The following is a 19,735-nucleotide window of genomic DNA, read 5'->3' as shown; positions in this document are numbered from 1 at the left end:
TAAAACCCTCTCAGTTATTTCTACATCCTTCACCTCCACTTTCAGCCCGCTCCCCTTCAACATCTGCAGCACCTGCATTTGTCTTCAACAATTTTCTTCACAAAGAGTGCTATGCACAATACACAGTACATGACAGTAGGAAGGACCGGTATCCAGCCCTTTAAAAGTAGCGTTATTTCTTGCTTGCAGCAACTGCATCAGGCAGGGACACTGCACTAGCAACACGTTCACAACATCACACTTTCAGCCGACTCCCTTGAACATCTGCAGCACCTGAATTTATCTTCAACAGTTATCTCCACAAAGAGTTCTATGCAGAATACACAGTACATGACACTAGGAGGTATCCAGCCCCTTAAAGGTAGCTTTATTCCTTGCTTGCAGCAACTGCATCACACTCCCTGTAACATCTGCAGCAACTGCATTTATCTTCAACATTTTTTCACCACAAAGAGTGCTAGGCACAATACAGAGTACATGACGCTAAGAGGGGACTCACGTTCACAACATCAGAGTCCATCGCACAATCAATCAATCGTGTATTGAGGATCATGCACTCCCACATGACTTCAGACAGATAGTTTGAGCACAAAGAACTCCAAACCATATTGCACGTTATTACAATCTTTTAGGTTTCTGGATCAATGAACAAGCTCACTGTTAACTAGGGTTTCCATGCAACCACTTAGTTAGGCCCTAGCATTTCTGTACAGCTGACCAAAGCAGCACAAATCAGCAAAATATCCATGACATAAATACTCTCAACATATTTCCAAGCTGGACAACATTGTATACCTTCCATATTTTGTTGTGACGCTGTACCAGCTTCATCAAGGTAAGGACTTCCGAAACGATATCCCGTTTCCTGCAGGGAGTCACTAGTCCCTTCAGATCCTGCCAGGGCATGTGAAGCTTTTACAGTGTAAACCACATGTTCATAAAGCAGACCAGCAGTCACATATCATTATATTATAAAGAGCAATATTCTCTAAACTAGGAAAACCGTATGCTCTTAAAATACAATAAGAATAAGTATCAAAAGGAAATGGCTTTGAGTAGCTGCAATTGTTTGACTTCCTGCAAACCCCAATGGGCCGGCTGTCTATTATGGATAATAGAACTGCAAGGGCAGACAAGACCAGCCATCGCTAGAATACTCTACTTGCCAACAGCATGCCTACATAGATGCAATGAGAGAGAGTAGCCAACCTTCTTCATCGGAATGGAACTGATCAGACTGTCTCTGAGCTTCCAAGTTAAACTCCGCTGTTGTGGCTAGGGCTGGACGAATCTTCATCACTGTCTTGTTGACGCCCTTCTCTTTTGCTGGAAGAGGCGCAAAGGCATTTGTCCCTGTCTTATCCTTCGCATTGTTCACAAATTTTACGGTCTTGACTGGATTCTCAAGCGTGCACTTATCTTCAAAAGGGCTGGCAATCTGCTCAGCCGTATGCTTATTTTTCATTCTATTCAATGTGTTCTTCTCATCAAACACGAGACTGGAAGACTTATCATACGTATTGACTCTTGCATTTTGATCAGCCAAAGAAATCTTCCCATTGCCAGCTGCAATGGACTCTCTTGCTTGAATCATGTACTTGGTCAGCTTAACAACTGAATCGTTCTTCATCTTGTGTACTTTTTCAGAAAATGAAGTATTATAGTGCCCCCTGTCTTCCATTGCACCAAACCCTCTCTCATCAGTATGCTGGTGGTGTCCTTTAAACTTGCTGATATGTGATTTAGGCAGAGTAATTTTCAACTTTTTTACTGTCCCACTGGTTCCACCCTTATCTATCTCATCATTTTTATGTTTTCCAAATTTCAAATTATTGGATGGCTTCCCATCTCGATCTTTCTCCTTCAAAGAGAGCACTTTAACTGCCTTCTTCATTGTACGGGTTTCTGCGAGCCTATAATCGTCGTCATCATCTGAAGGACACAGGTTCAAATTTTCATCTATTAAAGGAAGCCCTGCAGCAGCCTGATATTGACGTATCAAATCTCTATCAGCTTCGTCTCTCCTCCTCCATATTTCATCAGCTGCATCATCCATATCCCTTACCTACAAAGCAACATGTCAAAATACGTTGCTTCCATAAGTAGATTGCAACTGCCAACAAAAGCTTTCATCAATTTTGATTATCACAGAAGTGTGCTATTGCTAAGTAAGATTGTCTAAGACAAATATAGAGTGCAACAGTATGGCCCTGGAAGTTACTCTGTGAGAATCACCATGGCAAGCAGCACATGTGTAGTGCAGGTTGTTGTCTAGCTGAAACTCTTGATACTTTTCATCACTGCCAAGAGTTTCAAGAAGTAAAATCAACTATTTACTATGTTAACCTACGAAACAGTTCAAAACAAGTAGAAAAAGGGCATTAGTACTCAAAACATTCCATGGAATATTCAAAAAATGTTTCACTCCTACTAGAGTGCAAGTCATTGATATTAGTATACTTAACAAGACTTGCTAATGTAATCATGATGTTCCATAGGTGTGGTGAGCATGAGATGCCATTTGTGTGTATTATTTTTTCTATATGAAGCAAAGCAGCCAATGGCTACAAAAACTCGGTATAATATTTATTTACTGTCCCCCCCCCCCCCGAAAAAAAAAAATAAAAATAAAAATAAAAATAAAAATAAAATAAAATCAAAAATTCCCAGTCAGAAGACACTGCAGTGTACCTTATTCCATCACAATGAGCATGAACCCAATGTTCACAATTGTCACAGCAAACCATGGGAGAGGCCTCAGAGTCCCTATACACCTGCAATATTTTTGACAAAACAGCAGTGTGTACAATTAGAGCCAAAGCTCATTTGAACTAAAAGTAAAAATTGGACTGTTGGTTTAGTTCAAAACACAATTCATCACGGTATACCTCCCAGCATATGCATTAACATGCAACCAAATTTTCACTATACCCAGAAAACACCCGCACTAGGTGCCAGCAATCAATAATATGGCAGAATTTCGCAGAGTCAGAAGGCAAGGTTCTAGTCACACTCCTAAGAGCTGCTATGGATCATAAATGAGAGGTGGAAAAAAGCCACCATCAAAAACTGCTGGAAAAATGAGGGTACAAAAAAGCAAGCCCTCATCACAGTTGGACATGGAATGTGCTGCAAAGGAGGTAAGAAAAGAAAGAGTATCTGGCTAACATAAAAGCTTTTGTAAGGATGCATATCTAGTTGTGCAAGATCTGTATGTGTTAACAGAGCTGAATTACCAAAAAGGCCACACAAGGCAGAGGTTGGTCAGTCATCACTGTCGCACCAAGCTGCACTAGAAGGAATCGTGCAAGCAGAACATCTCCAAGGTTAAAGGGTATAATCTCTGGATGCAAAAAAAAACTCATCCACACAACTTGATTTTTTATCTGAGATTTCTTCGCATGCCAAAGTTCCCCTAAACATCAATGAACACGTAGATCCTTTGGCTATATGCTTTAGCAGACAACAAGAGCCAAGCAACAACCCTTGCGTACATTGGACACACTGTAGCTTCCTAGTTTGGAAAGCACAAGGCTGTAGCTTCTCTAAAAAAGGCTCCAGCAGGCTTGCCACGCAACAGATCATATGAATGCCTGCTTAACAAACAGTCCAACTACAAAGCAGCTACATGTGATGAATTAATATCGCCCATGCATCAGAGGAAGGCCACTATACTTTTGACAGCTGAGTCTAGACTTGCCCTTAGGCATTTGGCATGTAATGGCTTTGCGGCAAAGTAGGTGTGGCAAATGAGAGCACGGCTAAACTCTAATAAAACATAGAGAGGTCAAGCAAGTCTCTTGATTCTAAGCACCGAAAAACATCAGCCTTGCATGAGTAAAGGCTATAATGAAGGATCAGCATGCAATAAAGCAAAGTAAACACAGAAAAGCTCAAACACAACTAAAACAACCTCTCCCTAACATTAAGCTCTAGCTTTCATCTCCACAGTCAACTTCTCAAGCATGAATGCAAGACGAAAAGCAAAACTAATTTGCACTGAAACCACAGAATAAAAGAATTCAAAGAGTTATTAACTTGCCTTCAGGCAGATTGAACAATACTTTCCCTTCATGAAGAGTCTTCCACACGAGTCACAAGTAGTGTGCTCAAGAAACCACCTGCGATCAAAACCATACAATTACAATTTCCCACATGTATGTTCATAAAAGTAAAACTCAGGCACATTGCAATGCCTTTGAAGAAACGAAGTAGTTTGTGTGCATGCAAATGACAAGTTATGGATTGCTTTCAAACTCACAGAGTCAGGACAATTCAAATTCAACTTCATGACACACGTTTACAACATGAAGCCACTAACTTGATCATGAGCAGAGTGGAACTAAATGCTAAAGCATCCCTAACTAGCAATCACCTCATCAAGAATGCAAACAAAATCCTTTCACTATAGCTGGACTTCTTTTAAAGAGCATTTTGAGTTTTAAGAAACAGCGGAAAAGTTGTTCAAACTCACTGAAATTGGAACAAATACCTAAACTACTGTAAATATATTGCTGAAATATATGGGCATGAATAGCTCTACAACAAAATATAACTTAATGTACTAACTATGTACACAATTAAACAAGAATAACGACAGCTATTATCAGCCCAAACTTCACCTGCAGAGCTCCTCCCACTAGCAAGGATGTTACATCCCGAACTGAATATTAACCTGGGTCAAATGACCTTAGGTTAAGGGGATGAGCTAACAAATGATCAGTTGGACTAAGGGTTAGGGCTTAGCCATACTTAAGGGCTGATAGAACCCTGGGTTAAAGGATGTAACGTCTCGACCAAATATTAACCTGGGTCAAATGACCTAAGGTCAAGGGGATGAGCTAACAAATGATCAGTTGGACTAAGGGTTAGGGCTTAGCCATGCTTAGGGGCTGATAGAAACCTGGGCCAAAGGCCAGGGTCTAGATTGCCTTGGGTCAGGTTAAAGTTAGACCAGCAGCTAAAAAGGGCACAAGGCCCAAAGGATAGTGCAAGAGTAAGTCTATTAAAGAGAACCTAGGGCTCAGTGCTCAGGGAGGGCTATCCACGAGTGAAGATGTCTGCCAAGAGCAAAGATTATCAGGGCCAAGAGTAGTTCAACATGACAACACCACCCTTGGGGTGTGCCTTAGCGGTATGGGATGCTAGGGCTTACTCTCATAGCAGAGCTCACTCACGGCAACCTAGACATCACCCTTGGGAGTGGTTCTCGAGAGAACCTACAGCTGGGAAGTGAGCTGCTAGCCAGATAGTGTCACGGTCTCGACGCCCGTTCTGCGGAGTGGACTATCTTTACTCAAGGAGGGTTCCACATATATGTGGTCCTGACATTGGTATCAGAGCTAGTCTCCGTAGAGTGTCGCAAAGGTTGTGCTTCCACACCTCTTTCTACAGCCCACAGGTCTAGAGGTAAAGAGGTGAGATTTTGTGTTTTGTTTCCCAACGGGATAAGCTTCAGAAGTACTTGAAGCTGGTTGAGAAATGTCCTGATGGAACTGGTCTGAATGGAAAAAGACTAGGGATTCTTCAACAGTGACTAGAACAAGTGCCTCTAGGGTAAGTTTTCGTTGAAGGGTGGAAATTTCAGTAAGGAACGAAAACTAATCAGTCAGCTTTGCTGAAAATCAGTGGAAATTGTTTATTGTCAGTTCAGCCGGGAGCTTCCTCTTGTAGGTGGCTGGCAAGTGAAAAAATCTTGAAGCACGGACAATCTTCTAGAAATCGTGAAGATAACTAATTTTCAAGTCTTGGTTTCTTCAATGAGTGCATCAGGCACCAAACACAGGGCGACATTCAGCTGCGTGAGAAGATTTCCTCCTCTTCGGCACAGAAACTCCAAGTATGAAGTTCCAGACTGCAAAGAAAGGCTTCACAAGGTAAACTGGTGTCTTCGCCATGACCTCGCCTGGTACCCCCGCCGCCTGACAGCTGCTACTTGGAGGCCCCCATCGGGTGATGCCACTCCGTCTACCTTCAGGCCTGCGCTTCCATCACTGCTTCTGACGGCCGGGCTCCCTCATTTGCCAACGCTGACAGACACCTGTCCCCTCTCCACCATCTCAGAGGTATTTTCCTTTGGATTTCTGTTTTTGGGCTCTTGTGAATTACATGCTTCAATGCAAAATTCCAAGTGCAGGAGTATAGTGAAAAATTTCATGTGCAGGGTTCAGTAAAAATTGGGGCTTTTCTGACATTTGTGCTTATTTGCACAATTGCAACTACATGGTACACAAAGATTTGGGCCTTTTGCGATTTATGTGCAATTGGCACAAAATTGAGCCCAACGGTGCATCAAACTTTGGGGCTTTTCACATTTGTGTGCAATTGGCACATCATACAGCTCATTGGTGCACAAATTTGGGGCCTTTCATTCTGCAAGCCTTGTTTGGATGTTTGTGAAGTGAATGTGCAGGGATTTGGATTGCACATGTCATCAGGACACTCCAAACACTTATTGGCAGCCTTGTATTTGAGGCAAAAAGTTTGCTTGGGAAATTGTGATTGCCTAGCATAGCACTCTAGTGCATTGGGATTTTGCTTGGAGGTGATTTTTACAGCATAGTCGGTTGCAAGTGTTTGCATATCTCTTAGCAGAGAGATTTCAGCATTATGGCTGGAAATACAACTGATATATTTGGGGTTTTGACCCAAGAGGACAAACTAGATGGCAGTAATTACTCTCTGTGGAGTTTCATGGTCCGAAAACTTCTTGTGGCCAAAGGTTTATGGGGTTATGTATCAAGTGAAGATGTATGCCCTACAAACATAGCACCTAACACACCTAGCCGTGGTGCCCAGCAAGCTACAGCACCTGCTCCTCCCTCATCACAGGAGAAGAAGAGATGGGATCCGGGATTTACTTCGACTATCGTAACTTAACAGAACTGAGTCTCATTTTAGGGATCCATCAGTCCAGCGGTACCTTTGATTGCTTTGTCAGTAAAACGATCAATTATACCGCATATTAGGTCTTGCAAGACCTCACGGCAAGCTTGGGATGTATTGGAGACCATGGGATGTATTGGAGACCACATATTAGGCTAAGAATGAGGCCCTTTTTGCCTTTCTTAAAAGGGAGTTGGAAAATGTATCCATGGAAGATGGAAACAGCATGGCAGATCATCTTACGAAGATCCAAGATCTTCGGGAGCAGTGGCTTAGCATTGATGAGGTCATTCCTGAAAAGGAGTTGGTCTTCGGGACACCATCACTACCAAAAACTTGCCTGAATTTCCACACATCACTCACTCTCGCTGTGTGGGGAAACCTAGAACCAATCTCATTTGAAGAGCTGGTTGGTTTGTTGCTACAGGGGGAGCAAAATCGGAAGAACAAATCTTCCGTTGTGCGTGGTAGTGATGGGGCTTTTTTTCCCCAGGCAAGGGCAAAGGAAAAGCCAAAAGCAATTTTCAGCCAAAGACTGATTTGGGACAGCCTTCACAAAAGGCTAAGAATGATGCAAGCAATGGGCAAGCGTCACTACTACAAAAAGCCGGGTCACTATGTAAATGAGTGCAGAAAGTGGCTTGCAAAGGAGAAGAAAAAGGAAAGCAGCATGGCTATAGATTCTTCTTCATCACCTGCAGTGAAAGATGATGCGTCAATAAATCTTGTGCAAGATGAGTGGACTTTTCTTACTGGCAATTATGATGCATCATTTGAGCATATGTCTCTCAGTGTCAATGAAAGACTTGACACATGGTACTTTGACAGTGGTGCTCTAAACACACAATCTCTCAAGGAATTCGTTTAAGAAGCTTATGGCTACCGCTGAGGACAAAATGGTAACATGTGCAAACAATTCTTCTTATCCAGTCACAAGGGAGTTGGTGAGGTGATCCTCACAACAACAAATGGCCCAGACTTGTGTCTTCCAGATTCAGCCATCAACTTTGCCTAATGGACAACATCTGGGTGCTCAAAATCAGCCCATAAATGAGCTCATTACATCTCAAAATGTAGAGGAAGTAGTGGGAGGAAGAGCGGACAGCAACGGAAGAGGCTAGAGTTGTGCCTCGTTGGCTGCTCTGTACCTTACAGGAGAGCAAGCTTTCAGCTCCACTTGGTAGCAGTACACAGGCTGGTTCATGTAACACAAGAGAGCATGCAGATGTTGCTTACATGAGTACTCTTTGTGCTGCAGATGAGCCAGATTCATTGAAGAGGCTCATAAGGATGAACACTAGATGCAAGCCATGCAAAATGAGATGGATTCTATCCACAAAAACAACACATGGGACTTGGTAGATTTGAAGAGGCTCATAAGGATGAACATTGGATGCAAGCCATGCAAAATGAGATGGATTCTATCCACAAAAACAACACATGGGACTTGGTAGATTTGCCTCATTGGCTGCTCCATACCTTAAAGAGAGCAAGCTTTCAGCTCCACTTGGTAACAAGACATGGGATGGTTCACGTAATGCAAGAGAACATGTAGATGTTGCTTGCATGAGTACTCTTTGTGATGCAGATCAGCAAGAATCATTTGAAGAGGCTCATAAGGATGAACATTGGATGCAAGCCATGCAAAATGAGATGGATTCTATCCACAAAAACAACACATGAGACTTGGTAATTTGCCTCCTGGCAAGAAGTCAATTGGCACAAAGTGGGTGTATAAGTTGGAAAGAAAGACAGACGGTACCATTGACAGGTACAAAGCCAGGCTTGTGGCCAAAGGGTATGCCCAAGAAAAGGGCATCGATTATGATGAGACTTTCGCACCTGTGGTTGCATTGGCTGCCCGTCATGGATGAAAAGTGCATCAATTGGACATTAAATGATCTTTTCTCAATCGGGATTTGCAAGAAGAGGTTTATGTAAATCAGCCCATTGGCTTTGAGATGCCTAGTCAAGAAAACTTTGAGATGCCTAGTCAAGAAAACAAAGTATGCAAGCTTCAAAAAGCACTTTATGGTCTCAAACAAGCTCCCTGAGCTTGGTATAAGAAGATATATACTTATTTGACTAGCCAAGGATTTCGGAATAGTCTAACAGAGAGCACCCTCCATGTGAAAGAGGATCATGGCACTATGATCATGCTTATACTATATGTGGATGACATGTTGCTAATTGGGAATGATGAAGAACAGATTTCAACCTTCAAAGCTGAATTGAAAACCTCATTTGAGATGACATATTTGGAAATGTTGCATTACTATTTGGGCATACAATTTGTGCAGATAGATGCTGGGATACATGTACAACAATCAAACTACAAACAGAAGCTGTTGCACAAGTTTGGGTTTCAGGATTGTAAGCCCATCTTTACCCCAATGAAACCAAGGCTCAAATTGAGCATGTATGATGTTGGAGAGACCTTTGATACGAGTGTTTACGACATAGCAATGGGCTGCCTCATATACTTATACAACATATGCCTGGATATTCAATTTGGGGTTTCCCAGTGTAACAAATTTATGCATAGCCGAAGTACAAAGCATTGGCAAGCAGTGAATCGGACCTCCTGCTATCTTCAGGGCACCCTAGATCTTGCTTTGGTATATCCCGCGGGGGGGGGGGGGGGGGGGGGTGGTTTGTGGGGGGTAGTGCACCTTGCAGTTACATGCTTACAGTGATTCATAGCGGGCTAGTGACCATGATACACGGCAATCCACCAGTGGGAATTGTTTCTTTTTGGGGCATTCATGCATATCATGGTTGAGCAAAAAGCAACCCACTGTTGCCACATCTACTTGTGAGGCTGAGTACACGGCACCTTCGCAGCCACAGTAGATTGTGTATGGCTGAGAAGATTGATGTGAGTGTCAAGAGACATCCACTACTATACTCAATGACAGTCAGAGTGCTATAGCCGTGGCACGAAACCCCGTGTTTCATGCACGTACGGCGTACGCACATCGAGATTCGTTATGATTATGTCATGGAGAGGATACATGAAGGGGAGATCACATTATCTTACAACTCTACACAGGACAATGTTGTAGATCTGTTCACAAAGGTGTTGCCTCGAGAGAAGTTTGAAGCTTCTACAAAGCTTTAGACTTACTCTTATACAGAAAGTGATCTCCTATTGACCTTGTACAGGTTCACATTACCGCTACATGGGGGATTTATTGGCATATATGATATGAGTAGTGCCACGTGTGAACATGGGCTAACCAAGGGCAGTGTTGTTAGAAGTCATCTCCTGTCTATATTTATACACCAGGGCCTCTGTTGTGGGTGTGCCCGCCCTGTATAAGGTGTTTTATCATTCTTCCTCACTCCTCGTATTTTTTCCCTATTTTTCCCATTTTTTCCATGGTGTGGATGGATGCCACATGGTTTGGCAGGAGCACCTAGTGGCTGGCCGACTGTCCATTCAACAGTCGTGTGGCTGGCCAACTGCATATTCAGCAGTCGTGGAGGTGCTGGTGGCTGGCCGACTTGCTCCTGCAGTCGTGGAGGCCATTCACTGCTGGCCGACTGTTGTATGCAGTCGTGGAGAGCTTTTACAACAGGCCGACTGCATGCATGGGGCATATAAATAGGCCCCATGCCCCCCACCATTGTATCATTCAGTCATTTGCGGGATCTTGTGCATAGAGAAGAGTTTACACACCTATCTCTCTATGTTTCCTGTGCTGTCTATTTTCTGCATTCTACTTGCTCTTGTCTACCCAAGTTTGGTTATCATTTCCGCTGCATATTCTGACATGGTATCAGAGCCCTAGGCTCGTGATAGATCTTGGGAGTTTTTCTGAGCAAGAGGAGGAGCGTTAGGTTGCTGATTGGTGGACTATTTTGGACTGTACAGGAAGAGAAGTTGCAAGAGGAAGGCGGGCAAAGGTGCTGGACAGCCACTTGCAGGTTTTACAGATTTTTTTCCCCACCCACCCACCCTTTCAGTTTACTCCCCACGATGGCAGATTTACTAGAGATGGCTGAGAAGCACGTGAAGATTCCGACTCTCCCCATGTTCCCAGTGGACCGTCAGTTGGACGGGTCCAATTATGGCATCTGGAAGGTCATGATGGAGTCTGTGCTGGAGTCATATGACCTTGCTGATTTCATCATCATCGGGGTTCCACGGCCGGAAGCAGAGGAAGGGGAGTTACTGTCGATGAGGAAGGACCGAGAGGCACAGGCACACATGTGGGATCGTGTCAACGCCAGGGTCCGGTTATTTATTTTCCTCAACTGCACACCACAAGTGATCAATCATGTAAAGCACATGACGCTAGCGAGAGGCATATGGGAGCACTTGGCTTCTCTTTACAACAGGGTATCACCCATGAAACGGATCTCCTTGGAAGTGCAGATGCGGGTTATGAACCCTGCAAAGTCCTCGACGATGCGGGAACACATTAACAAGCTGCAGGCCCTTCAGCAGGAAGTCTACAAGCTGGGAAAGAGATATCATCTGAAGACATGGCCATCACTTTGCTGTCCCACTTGCCTTCTACTATATACACCAGGAATCCCGAAATACCCAATACAATGTGTGGGGGGCCAAGGGGCCATTTTATATGGCCCCATCAACCAGTCGGCCTGCTCAAAATACAGCCGACAGCCTCATAAATGTCCACGACCTAATCACCCTCCAATCGGCTAGAATCTGCCTGTCGGCCAGCACACAGAGAAGGTCGGGGCAGCCAGTGACTAGTCGGCTAGCAGCAAGTACAACTCATAGATCTAATATTGCCTTCCACACGAGAAAAATGAAGAAAAATAGGAAAAAATATGGAGAGTGGAGAAAAATGAGAAAACACCTAAATCGGGCGGGCACACCCACAACAGAGGCCCTGGTGTAAATATACAGACAGGAGATGACTGCTAACACCCCCTCTCAGCTCCTGGATGTAGAACCAACCCCAGTGAGCTGGAGTGCCATCGGAGCAAAGCCTAAGATAGAGACTTCGTGACGAAGAGGTCCACCGCACTGTCCTCCATCGAACAGAACTCTAGCCAGATGTCATCAACAACGATCTTTTCACGAACAAAATGCCTCTGGATGACCGTGGGTTCCACCAGCAGAAACCCAATCCCACCAAGTAACCTCTGCAACCTCACCACCTCGCAAGCAGCACCACAAGCAACCTAGTACACTGTCTCTGCCGACGACTAGGCAATAGATGGCTGCCTCTTACTACTCCATGAAATTGCTCCTGAGCCAAGGGAAAAACTGTAGCCTGATGTCAAGGTCCTCGTGTCTGGCTCTCCTCCCCAATCTGCCTGACCTTCCAATAGGTCCCCGTGGAAAGAACTTCCTCATCTACAAGAGTTTCTTTGTCCCGATTACTACGAGACATCAAAGCATAGGTTACCTGTAAAGTTTCCCTGACAAACACAATAACTACCAACATCTGTACTGGAGAGTTCCTGCCAACTGCCGCCATCAACTGGTAGGCCAACCCTTGATTCGGAAGGAACGTGAGGCACAGGCACAGTTATGGGATCATGTCAATGCTAGGGTCCGTTCTTTCTTTTTCCTCAATTGCACACCACAAGTAATCAATTATATCAAGCATATGACGCTGGCCAGAGGTATATGGCAGCATTTGGCTTCTCTCTGAAACAGGGTATCACCCATGAAGAGGATCTCCTTGGAAGTACAGATGCGGGTGATGAATCTTGCAAAGTTGTCGACGATGCGGGAGCATATCAACAAGCTGCAGGCTCTTCAGCAGGAAGTTCTCCAAGCTGGGAAGGAGATATCATCGGAGGATATGGCCATTACGTTGCTGTCCCATTTGCCCTCTCAGTACTCAGCATTTTACTCTTCTTTGATTACCAGTGGGCAGGCTCAGCACCATCACATGGGAGGAGCTTGTGCCCATGGTCTTGGACCAGGAGGAAAGATTCACGAACCCTCCACAAGGCGGAGGTTTGGAGGCCTTAATTGGCCAACGGTCGAAAGGCCGTAACAACAAGGGCAAAGGGAAGGCTTCATCGGAGAAGACTTCTGAGAAGATGTCCGACTCAGACCGCGAGAAACTGAAGGCAGAGAGGACCTGTAATGATTGTGGCGAGAAAAGCCACTATTGGAGGCAGTGTCCCAAGCGGGGCACCGAGAAGGGTGCAGAATCCTCAGCAACAACTGTGAAGACTCCAGCTTTTGTGCACTTGGAGGTAATGGACACCAATGTTTCATTTTCTTCGTACAGGGAGGAGGTTGGAGGACTCTTCGCTATGGATACTCGGGCGTGGATTCTAGACAGTGGTGCTTCCAGGCACATGACTCCTTCCCGTTCGGATTTACAGGATCTCTGCAGGTATTCTGGTCACATTCTTATTGGGGATACATCCACTATCCCAGTTCACAGTGAGGGCATGTTAGAGATAGTTCCCGATGGCAGAGGGGGGAAGCATTCCTCCCAGGTGTTGTATGTTCCGTCACTTGGTTTTCATTTGTTGTCAGTGCATCAGGTTTGCAAGATTGGCATACGGGTGGAGTTTGATGAGCATTTTGTTGCTCTTCGCGACAAAGAAACAGGCGAGGTAGTTTGGGAAGGCGGAGTGAAGAATGGAGTTTACAAACTTTCAGCACTCTCTCTCCCAAGTCCTTAGTTTTGTGATGAGTGGCAGTCTAGTAATGGCCACTTAAGTGTGGATACACTGCAGGTGCAGGCTTTCCCGGACCAGATGGTGGGAACTCCCCTTCTTCTAACTCCGACCGTGGAACCCCAACAACAATGAAATCAACAAGACTCCAATACAGATTCCATCATTACCTTCCATATGCCATAGTTGTTCCCGTCCAACTGACGGTCCACTGGGAACGTGGGGAGTGTCAGGTTCTTCACATGCCTCTCAGCCATCTTAAGTAAATCTGCCATTACGGGGTGTAACTGAAAAAGGGGTGGGTGGGTGGGAAAAAAGAACTTCTTAAACCTGCAAGTGGCTGTCCAACCAATCAGCTCGCCTTCCTCTTGCTTCTCCTCTTCCCGAACAGTCCAAAACAATCCACCAATCAGCAACAAAACAGGCCCCCTCTTGCTCACCCAGTTCCCAAGATCTATCAAGAGCCTAGAGCTCTGATACCATGTTAGAATATGCAGTGGAGATGAAGACAAAATCTGAAAACACAAGAGCAAGTGCATTGCAGAAAAATACAGCAATAGAGAGGGAGAGAGAGAGACAGGCGTGTAACTTTACTATATACACTAGGAATCCCAAAATACCCAATACAATGTGTGGGGGGCCAAGGGGCCATTTTATATGGCCCCATCAGCCAGTCGGCCTGCTCAAAATACAGCCCCTCATAAATGTCCACGACCTGATCACCCTCCAGTCAGCCAGAATCTGCATGTCGGCCAGCACACAAGAGAAGGTCGGGGCAGCCAGTGACTAGTCGGCTAGCAGTAGGTACAGCTGACAGATCCAATATTGCCTCCCACACCAGAAAAATGAAAAAAATAGGGAAAAATATGAAGAGTTGGGAAAAATGAGAAAACACCTAAATCGGGCGGGCACACCCACAACAGAGGCCCTGGTGTAAATATACAAATAGGAGATGACTACTAACAGAGGGATCTGCCAAAGTTGCATACATGGCAGTCACAGATTCATCCACTTCTTAACAGGATTCACTCCTCATGATCACACAGATGACTTCTCCAGAAGAGGTCAGTGACACGCATGAAGCGGTGGAACGGGTTGGTGATAGTGGTGTTTCTGTCCACATGACCAATCAAGCCCATATCTTAAAGGACTTACAGACTCTCTATTCTTCAATTCGTATCGGCGACAACTCCTCGCTTCCTGTCTCACCGGTGTTGATAATGTTTCTTTGGGTTCCTGTCACCCGCCTGTATTTGTGAGAAATCCCCAATCCAAAACCCTAATCAACTTACAGGGAATTTTGTATCAAGAATTTTGAAGTTAATAAAACTTGGACATGTTGTCTGACCTAGCATGACAGACTTCATGATTGGACATGTGTTCTTTTCCAAGGAACCATGATTGGACATGCTTCTATTCCGAAATGGGAGAGCATAATATTGCATGCACGAATGGACATGCTTCCATCCCGAAGTGGGGAAGTATGATTGGACATGCTTCATAAGCATGATGGACTATGCACTCTTACCATTATGGGAGAGCGTATAGATGGATACAAGTGTATAGAACGGATGGTACTCACCTTAGGCACATGCACAATAAGCTGTTTGAAGATCTTGCATTGGATGCTGATTTTGAGAATGCTTAAACATTTAGGCATTCATCTTAAAGCATCGAACTTGTGCATAATATTGGTTGCTGATCTAGCGACTTGTATTTTGCAGGAGGTTAAGTATGTTTCTTACTTAAACTACTTTCAATTTTCATAGTTTTACAAGATATGTACCTTTTAAGTTGGAGGTCGATTTTGAGGCCTTTCCCTTCATCTTTTGGAATTATAGAGGCTAGAATCGGAAACAGAGCGGTCGAAAACCCCCAAGGCATTTTTATTTTATTTTATTTTTAATTACTTTTTTTTTTGAGGTGACGTGGCGACTCGCCCAGGCCATCTCAACAACTGTCTCTTCAGTCACACATGCAAATTCGTTTTAGAACTTGAGTTATAAGCATCTCTTTCTATTTTCCAAAGAGGGAAAGAGAACTAACTCTTTCTATTTGTTGATAAAGGAAAGTTTCCCGTGCAAAACTAAAACATGTGTAAAAGTTTCCCATGCAACCTAACATGTGCAATCTTTTTCTATTTTGAACTAAGAAAGCTTTTTAGAAAGGAATTCACCTATAAAAGGAGGTGATTCTCTTCATTTTGGAGGAGGAGAGTTCATGTAAACTTGTGCATATTAGAGAGCAGGAAGGCAAGAAGACTAGCTTCTTCTCTACCAAGTGTAGAGAACCATTTTTCAAGAGAGAAGGCTATGATGGAGGTGCTACTCAAGAAGAGGCTTTGAAGAGTTGAAGAAGAGCTTGCTGATTTTCTTCATCAAAGGACTTCACTCTTGTGAGCATCCTTGCCACAAGAGAAGATAACCGGTTGTGTGACCCATTGGTAGGCCATTGGGGTGGCACACAGACGGGTGAGTTTCTCCAACACTTGTCTGTGTGTGTGGTAGGCCACCACATACAAACTAGCAGATTCCAAAGGCTTTGTTTTCTATCTTGTTTGATGGCGGTATCATGCTGATTCAAAGTAGCCCATACACTTGTAAAATTCTGGAGGAATAATTCATATTCCTGTGAAGGGGCCCAGCCGTTCCGGGTCTATGTTGTGTCATCTCTCTCTCTCTCTCTCTATGTATTGGTTGAGTACCTTCCATATTATTGTGTACTCTTATTCTTGTATATGGTGTGTTGAGTGTTGATTAGAGAAGAAGAAGATTTTCAGCCTCTCACCTTGTGTGTTCTCTATTAGGGTTTTGTGAGTGTGTGTGTGTGCTTGCAAGAGCTCAAGCTCTCTTCCCCCCTGTATCTTTTCAAAAACCCTACGGGACCATACACCTCATCGTCGGCCGCTGGCGAGGACTCAAGCCAGCCTGTCGCCCTCTCAAGCTCCATCGCTCGATCCTCCCGCCCCTCAGAGGGATGTCTGCACACTAGGGTGGGCTTATTTACCAGCCTCATACTCTCTCGCCTCTTCCATCTATTTGGCTCAAGTATTGTTGGCTGAAAATTCACAAGTTTTACTTCAATTTTCAGCCATGGTTAAAAGTGGATTAATGTGATTTAGCAGTGATAAGCTTGTTATGCAACCTCAGCGAGTTTCAATTCCTCTGCCACCTTACATGATGTTTTACATGTACCACAGATTTCCAAAAATATGTTTTCAATGTACAAGGCTTCTCAGAAGGGACTTGATCTGTACTTTGATGATGAGGTCATTGAAGTGATCGATAAGAAGACTCTCTCGGTTGTTGCCAATGAAGTCCATGATGGGGGTCTCTACAAGATCACAACTTTTCTTCCCAGATCCCTCACATTGACTCACATATTCATCAGCTTTTCTCCCCCTTGATGGCTTTGGTTTCTGAGGTAGATACTTCTCTATGGCATTCTCGCTTCGGTCATGTACCCATTGCTGCCTTACAGAAGTTCCATTCTCAGTAGGTTGTCAACGGACTACCTCAGCTTAGGTCTCTTTCACACATGCTCATCCTGAATGATGGGCAAGCATCATTAAGATGCATTTCCAAAGGAGGCCACTCATCGAGCAACCCGAAGACTGGAACTTATACATGCAGATCTTGCTGGACCCAATTCTTGTCGGACCAACTTCTGCAACTCCCAGTCCCTCTACGAGTCCTGCTTTGACTCCAGGATTACCCCCACCCATGCTTACTTCATCACCTCTCCCAGCAGCATCGGATGAGTCCTCTACTACAACTGGATTTTCTTCTTCTTCACACTTTGAGAGGAAGGTTGGCCTACCTCGGTGGGTTCAGCAACTCTTTAGAGATTCTAGTCTCACTGATGCACAGCTTTGTTTGGGTAAAGGCATTATGCCCACCCTTATAGTGTGTACTAGCCCATAAGTTGTATAGAACATAGTACACTTAGTACTTTTAATGTACTAAGTGCACTATGTGTACTAGAGCAAATATACATGTGTGATAGGGGAGTCACACACTCACACTTGATGAGTTGACTTATCCCCACATGTCTCTCTCTCTCTCTCTTCCTTCTTCTCTGTGTATGTCTCCCATATGAAACCCTAACTCAGCTCCTTCAACTGGTATCAGAGCCACGGTTGTGTCCGTGTGTGTGCGGGTGTGTGGAGTCGTCTTCATCGCAAAGAAGAAGCTCGGCTATGGAGCCTTGAGCTTGGCACGAGCAGAGGAGATTGCTTGGAGCTTTCTGGTGCTCAGCAAGGTACACGTTCGCTGCAAGACAGTGAGAGGCGGCATCAACAAACAGGCTGGCCACAAGGCGTAACAAAAACGTGAGCGCCGTTGTGGTGCAGGTACCAGGTCACAGTAAGCTGCAACGTGGCGCTGAATAGCAGCAACATGGTGAGGCCGGAGCGAAGGCTGGTGACCCACCAGCGTGCCGTAAGCCTCTGGACCCGACGTCTTCTGCACCTGTGGAGGTCCTATCGCCCCACGAGGAGAGCTACGCACGCATACGCCTGCTTTTATGGGAGTTTCGAGCCTGGAGAAGAAGCGACCAAGCATACGCAGGCAGGTGTGTGCTGGTTCTCGTGTGCTGGGCGCAGTCTGTGCGCCTAGTGGCCACTACAACCACTCGCATCCAACTGCACACCTCGCAGCCATCCAGTGGCCATAACCCGACGTCACCTGCATGAACACAGCTGCCGAGCGCCTCCTTGGCCTGCCTGTTGCAGTCACTCTCCCCAAGTATCGCTGCAACAGTACAACAGTAGTATACAGCAGCAACAGCATCAATACAGCAGCAGAAAATTCAACACCCCCCCCCCTTTTTCCTGCAACAGAAATCAAAAATTCAGAGGTATTTGCTTCAATTTTTTTTTGGGGATTTGCAATTGAGCAGGTACAGGTCCAAATTGCTCAATTTTTGAGCAAAATTGGCAACATTGGGTGACATTGGTCACATTCAGGATCAATTTGCAGGAAATTGGATGTCAAAATTTGGGGCTTTTGATGTAATTGCGCCATTGGGCATTCATACATGCTGTATGATGTGAGCAATCTCACATTTGGGGCAAAATTGCAAGAAATTGGAGTGCAAATCAAAGGGCTTTTGTGCCGATTGAATTGATTTGCATGCAGGCACTGGCATTTGATGCTTTGGGCAATGTGTTGATGCCTGTCAAGCACTCAATGTGCCTGTAAATCAAGGGGCTTTTATGTATTGGATGTATATGTGGCCAGGGGGAAGCATTGCGAAGACTCTGGATGCCTTCATGTGCGTTAATGTACCATGTATGATCAGAAATTGATCTTGAATCAAGGGGCTTTTCAAGATTTTATGCTTGTTGAGCTTGGCAAAGCAGCAAGCAAGACTTTTATGCCTTGAATCCTCAGAAATCCACTTGCAGTCAAGGGGCTTTTGCCCAATTTCTGTTCGGGATTGTTGTATGCAGTGGGGACTGTAAAAGTCTGATTTTCACTCATTTGGACAGCCAGGAGAGCATTTATTGCTGCTGTACTTGCTGGTACAGATTTAGTACAACTTTGTACAAGTTTTGGCATGGCTGTACATTGATTTGAGTGAGGAAAAGGCTCATTTTCAGCTGCTGTACTTGCCGGTACAGGTTTGGTACATCATTGGTGAGCACTTAGTACTGTTGTACAGTACTTTGGAAGGGGAACAGAGCACATCTAAGTGCTGTCCTAAATCTGCAGCAACTAGATTTTGGTGATTTTATCACATTCAGTGGGAGTAGAGTTGCATTTGTGCTTCCGCAGTGGGACATAAACTTTGGGAGAACAACTGTGAGCACTTTGTGTGCTTTGGTGCAGTGTTTGCACATCTTGCAGGGAGTCAGGCATTGACAAAGGTTGCATATTGCTATGGCAACCACAGGTGAGAGCTCTTCATTGCTTCACATCAAGAAGCTTGAAGGCTCACATAATTATGACATTTGGCAAACCCAGTGCTATAATGTGTTGCTCCAGAAGAAGAAGCACAAGCCCATCAAAGAAAGCGGTGTAATGCCCGCTTCTCTTATTGCTGAAGAATGGGAAGATATGGATGAGCTGGCAAGATCTACTATCATGTTGTCTGTGTCAGACTCTTTACTTTTCAGCATTCGTAAAGAGAAGACAGCTTGGGGAATGTGGCAAAGATTGCAGGACTTGTATGCCCAGCAAAGTGCCTCAAGCAAAGTGTATTGGTTGAAGAAACTCATAGGTCT

At 44.6% G+C, this 19,735-nt stretch overlaps 1 protein-coding gene across 6 annotated transcripts in view; it reads right to left on the bottom strand.

Annotated features, from left to right (window-relative positions):
* Nucleotides 1-19,735, bottom strand: part of LOC147611414 (uncharacterized) — a 42,496-nt gene that overhangs the window by 10,261 nt on the left and 12,500 nt on the right. For all 6 annotated transcript variants that reach the window (XM_086784501.1, XM_086784502.1, XM_086784503.1 and 3 more), the window contains exons 7-11: nucleotides 4,043-4,121; nucleotides 2,692-2,774; nucleotides 2,222-2,300; nucleotides 1,210-2,065; nucleotides 796-894 (exon numbers count right to left, since the gene is read on the bottom strand). In XM_086784501.1, the coding sequence (XP_086640627.1) occupies nucleotides 796-894; nucleotides 1,210-2,065; nucleotides 2,222-2,300; nucleotides 2,692-2,774; nucleotides 4,043-4,121 (1,196 nt within the window). The remainder of the gene's footprint in view (nucleotides 1-795; nucleotides 895-1,209; nucleotides 2,066-2,221; nucleotides 2,301-2,691; nucleotides 2,775-4,042; nucleotides 4,122-19,735) is intronic.

This window comes from Cibotium barometz, chromosome 47 (assembly GCF_041138505.1).
Source record: "Cibotium barometz isolate CiBa-2024 chromosome 47, ASM4113850v1, whole genome shotgun sequence".
Classification (NCBI taxonomy): Eukaryota; Viridiplantae; Streptophyta; class Polypodiopsida; order Cyatheales; family Cibotiaceae; genus Cibotium; species Cibotium barometz.
Note: the sequence above shows the minus strand (reverse complement) of the source record. Positions and strands in the feature narration are given on the sequence as shown.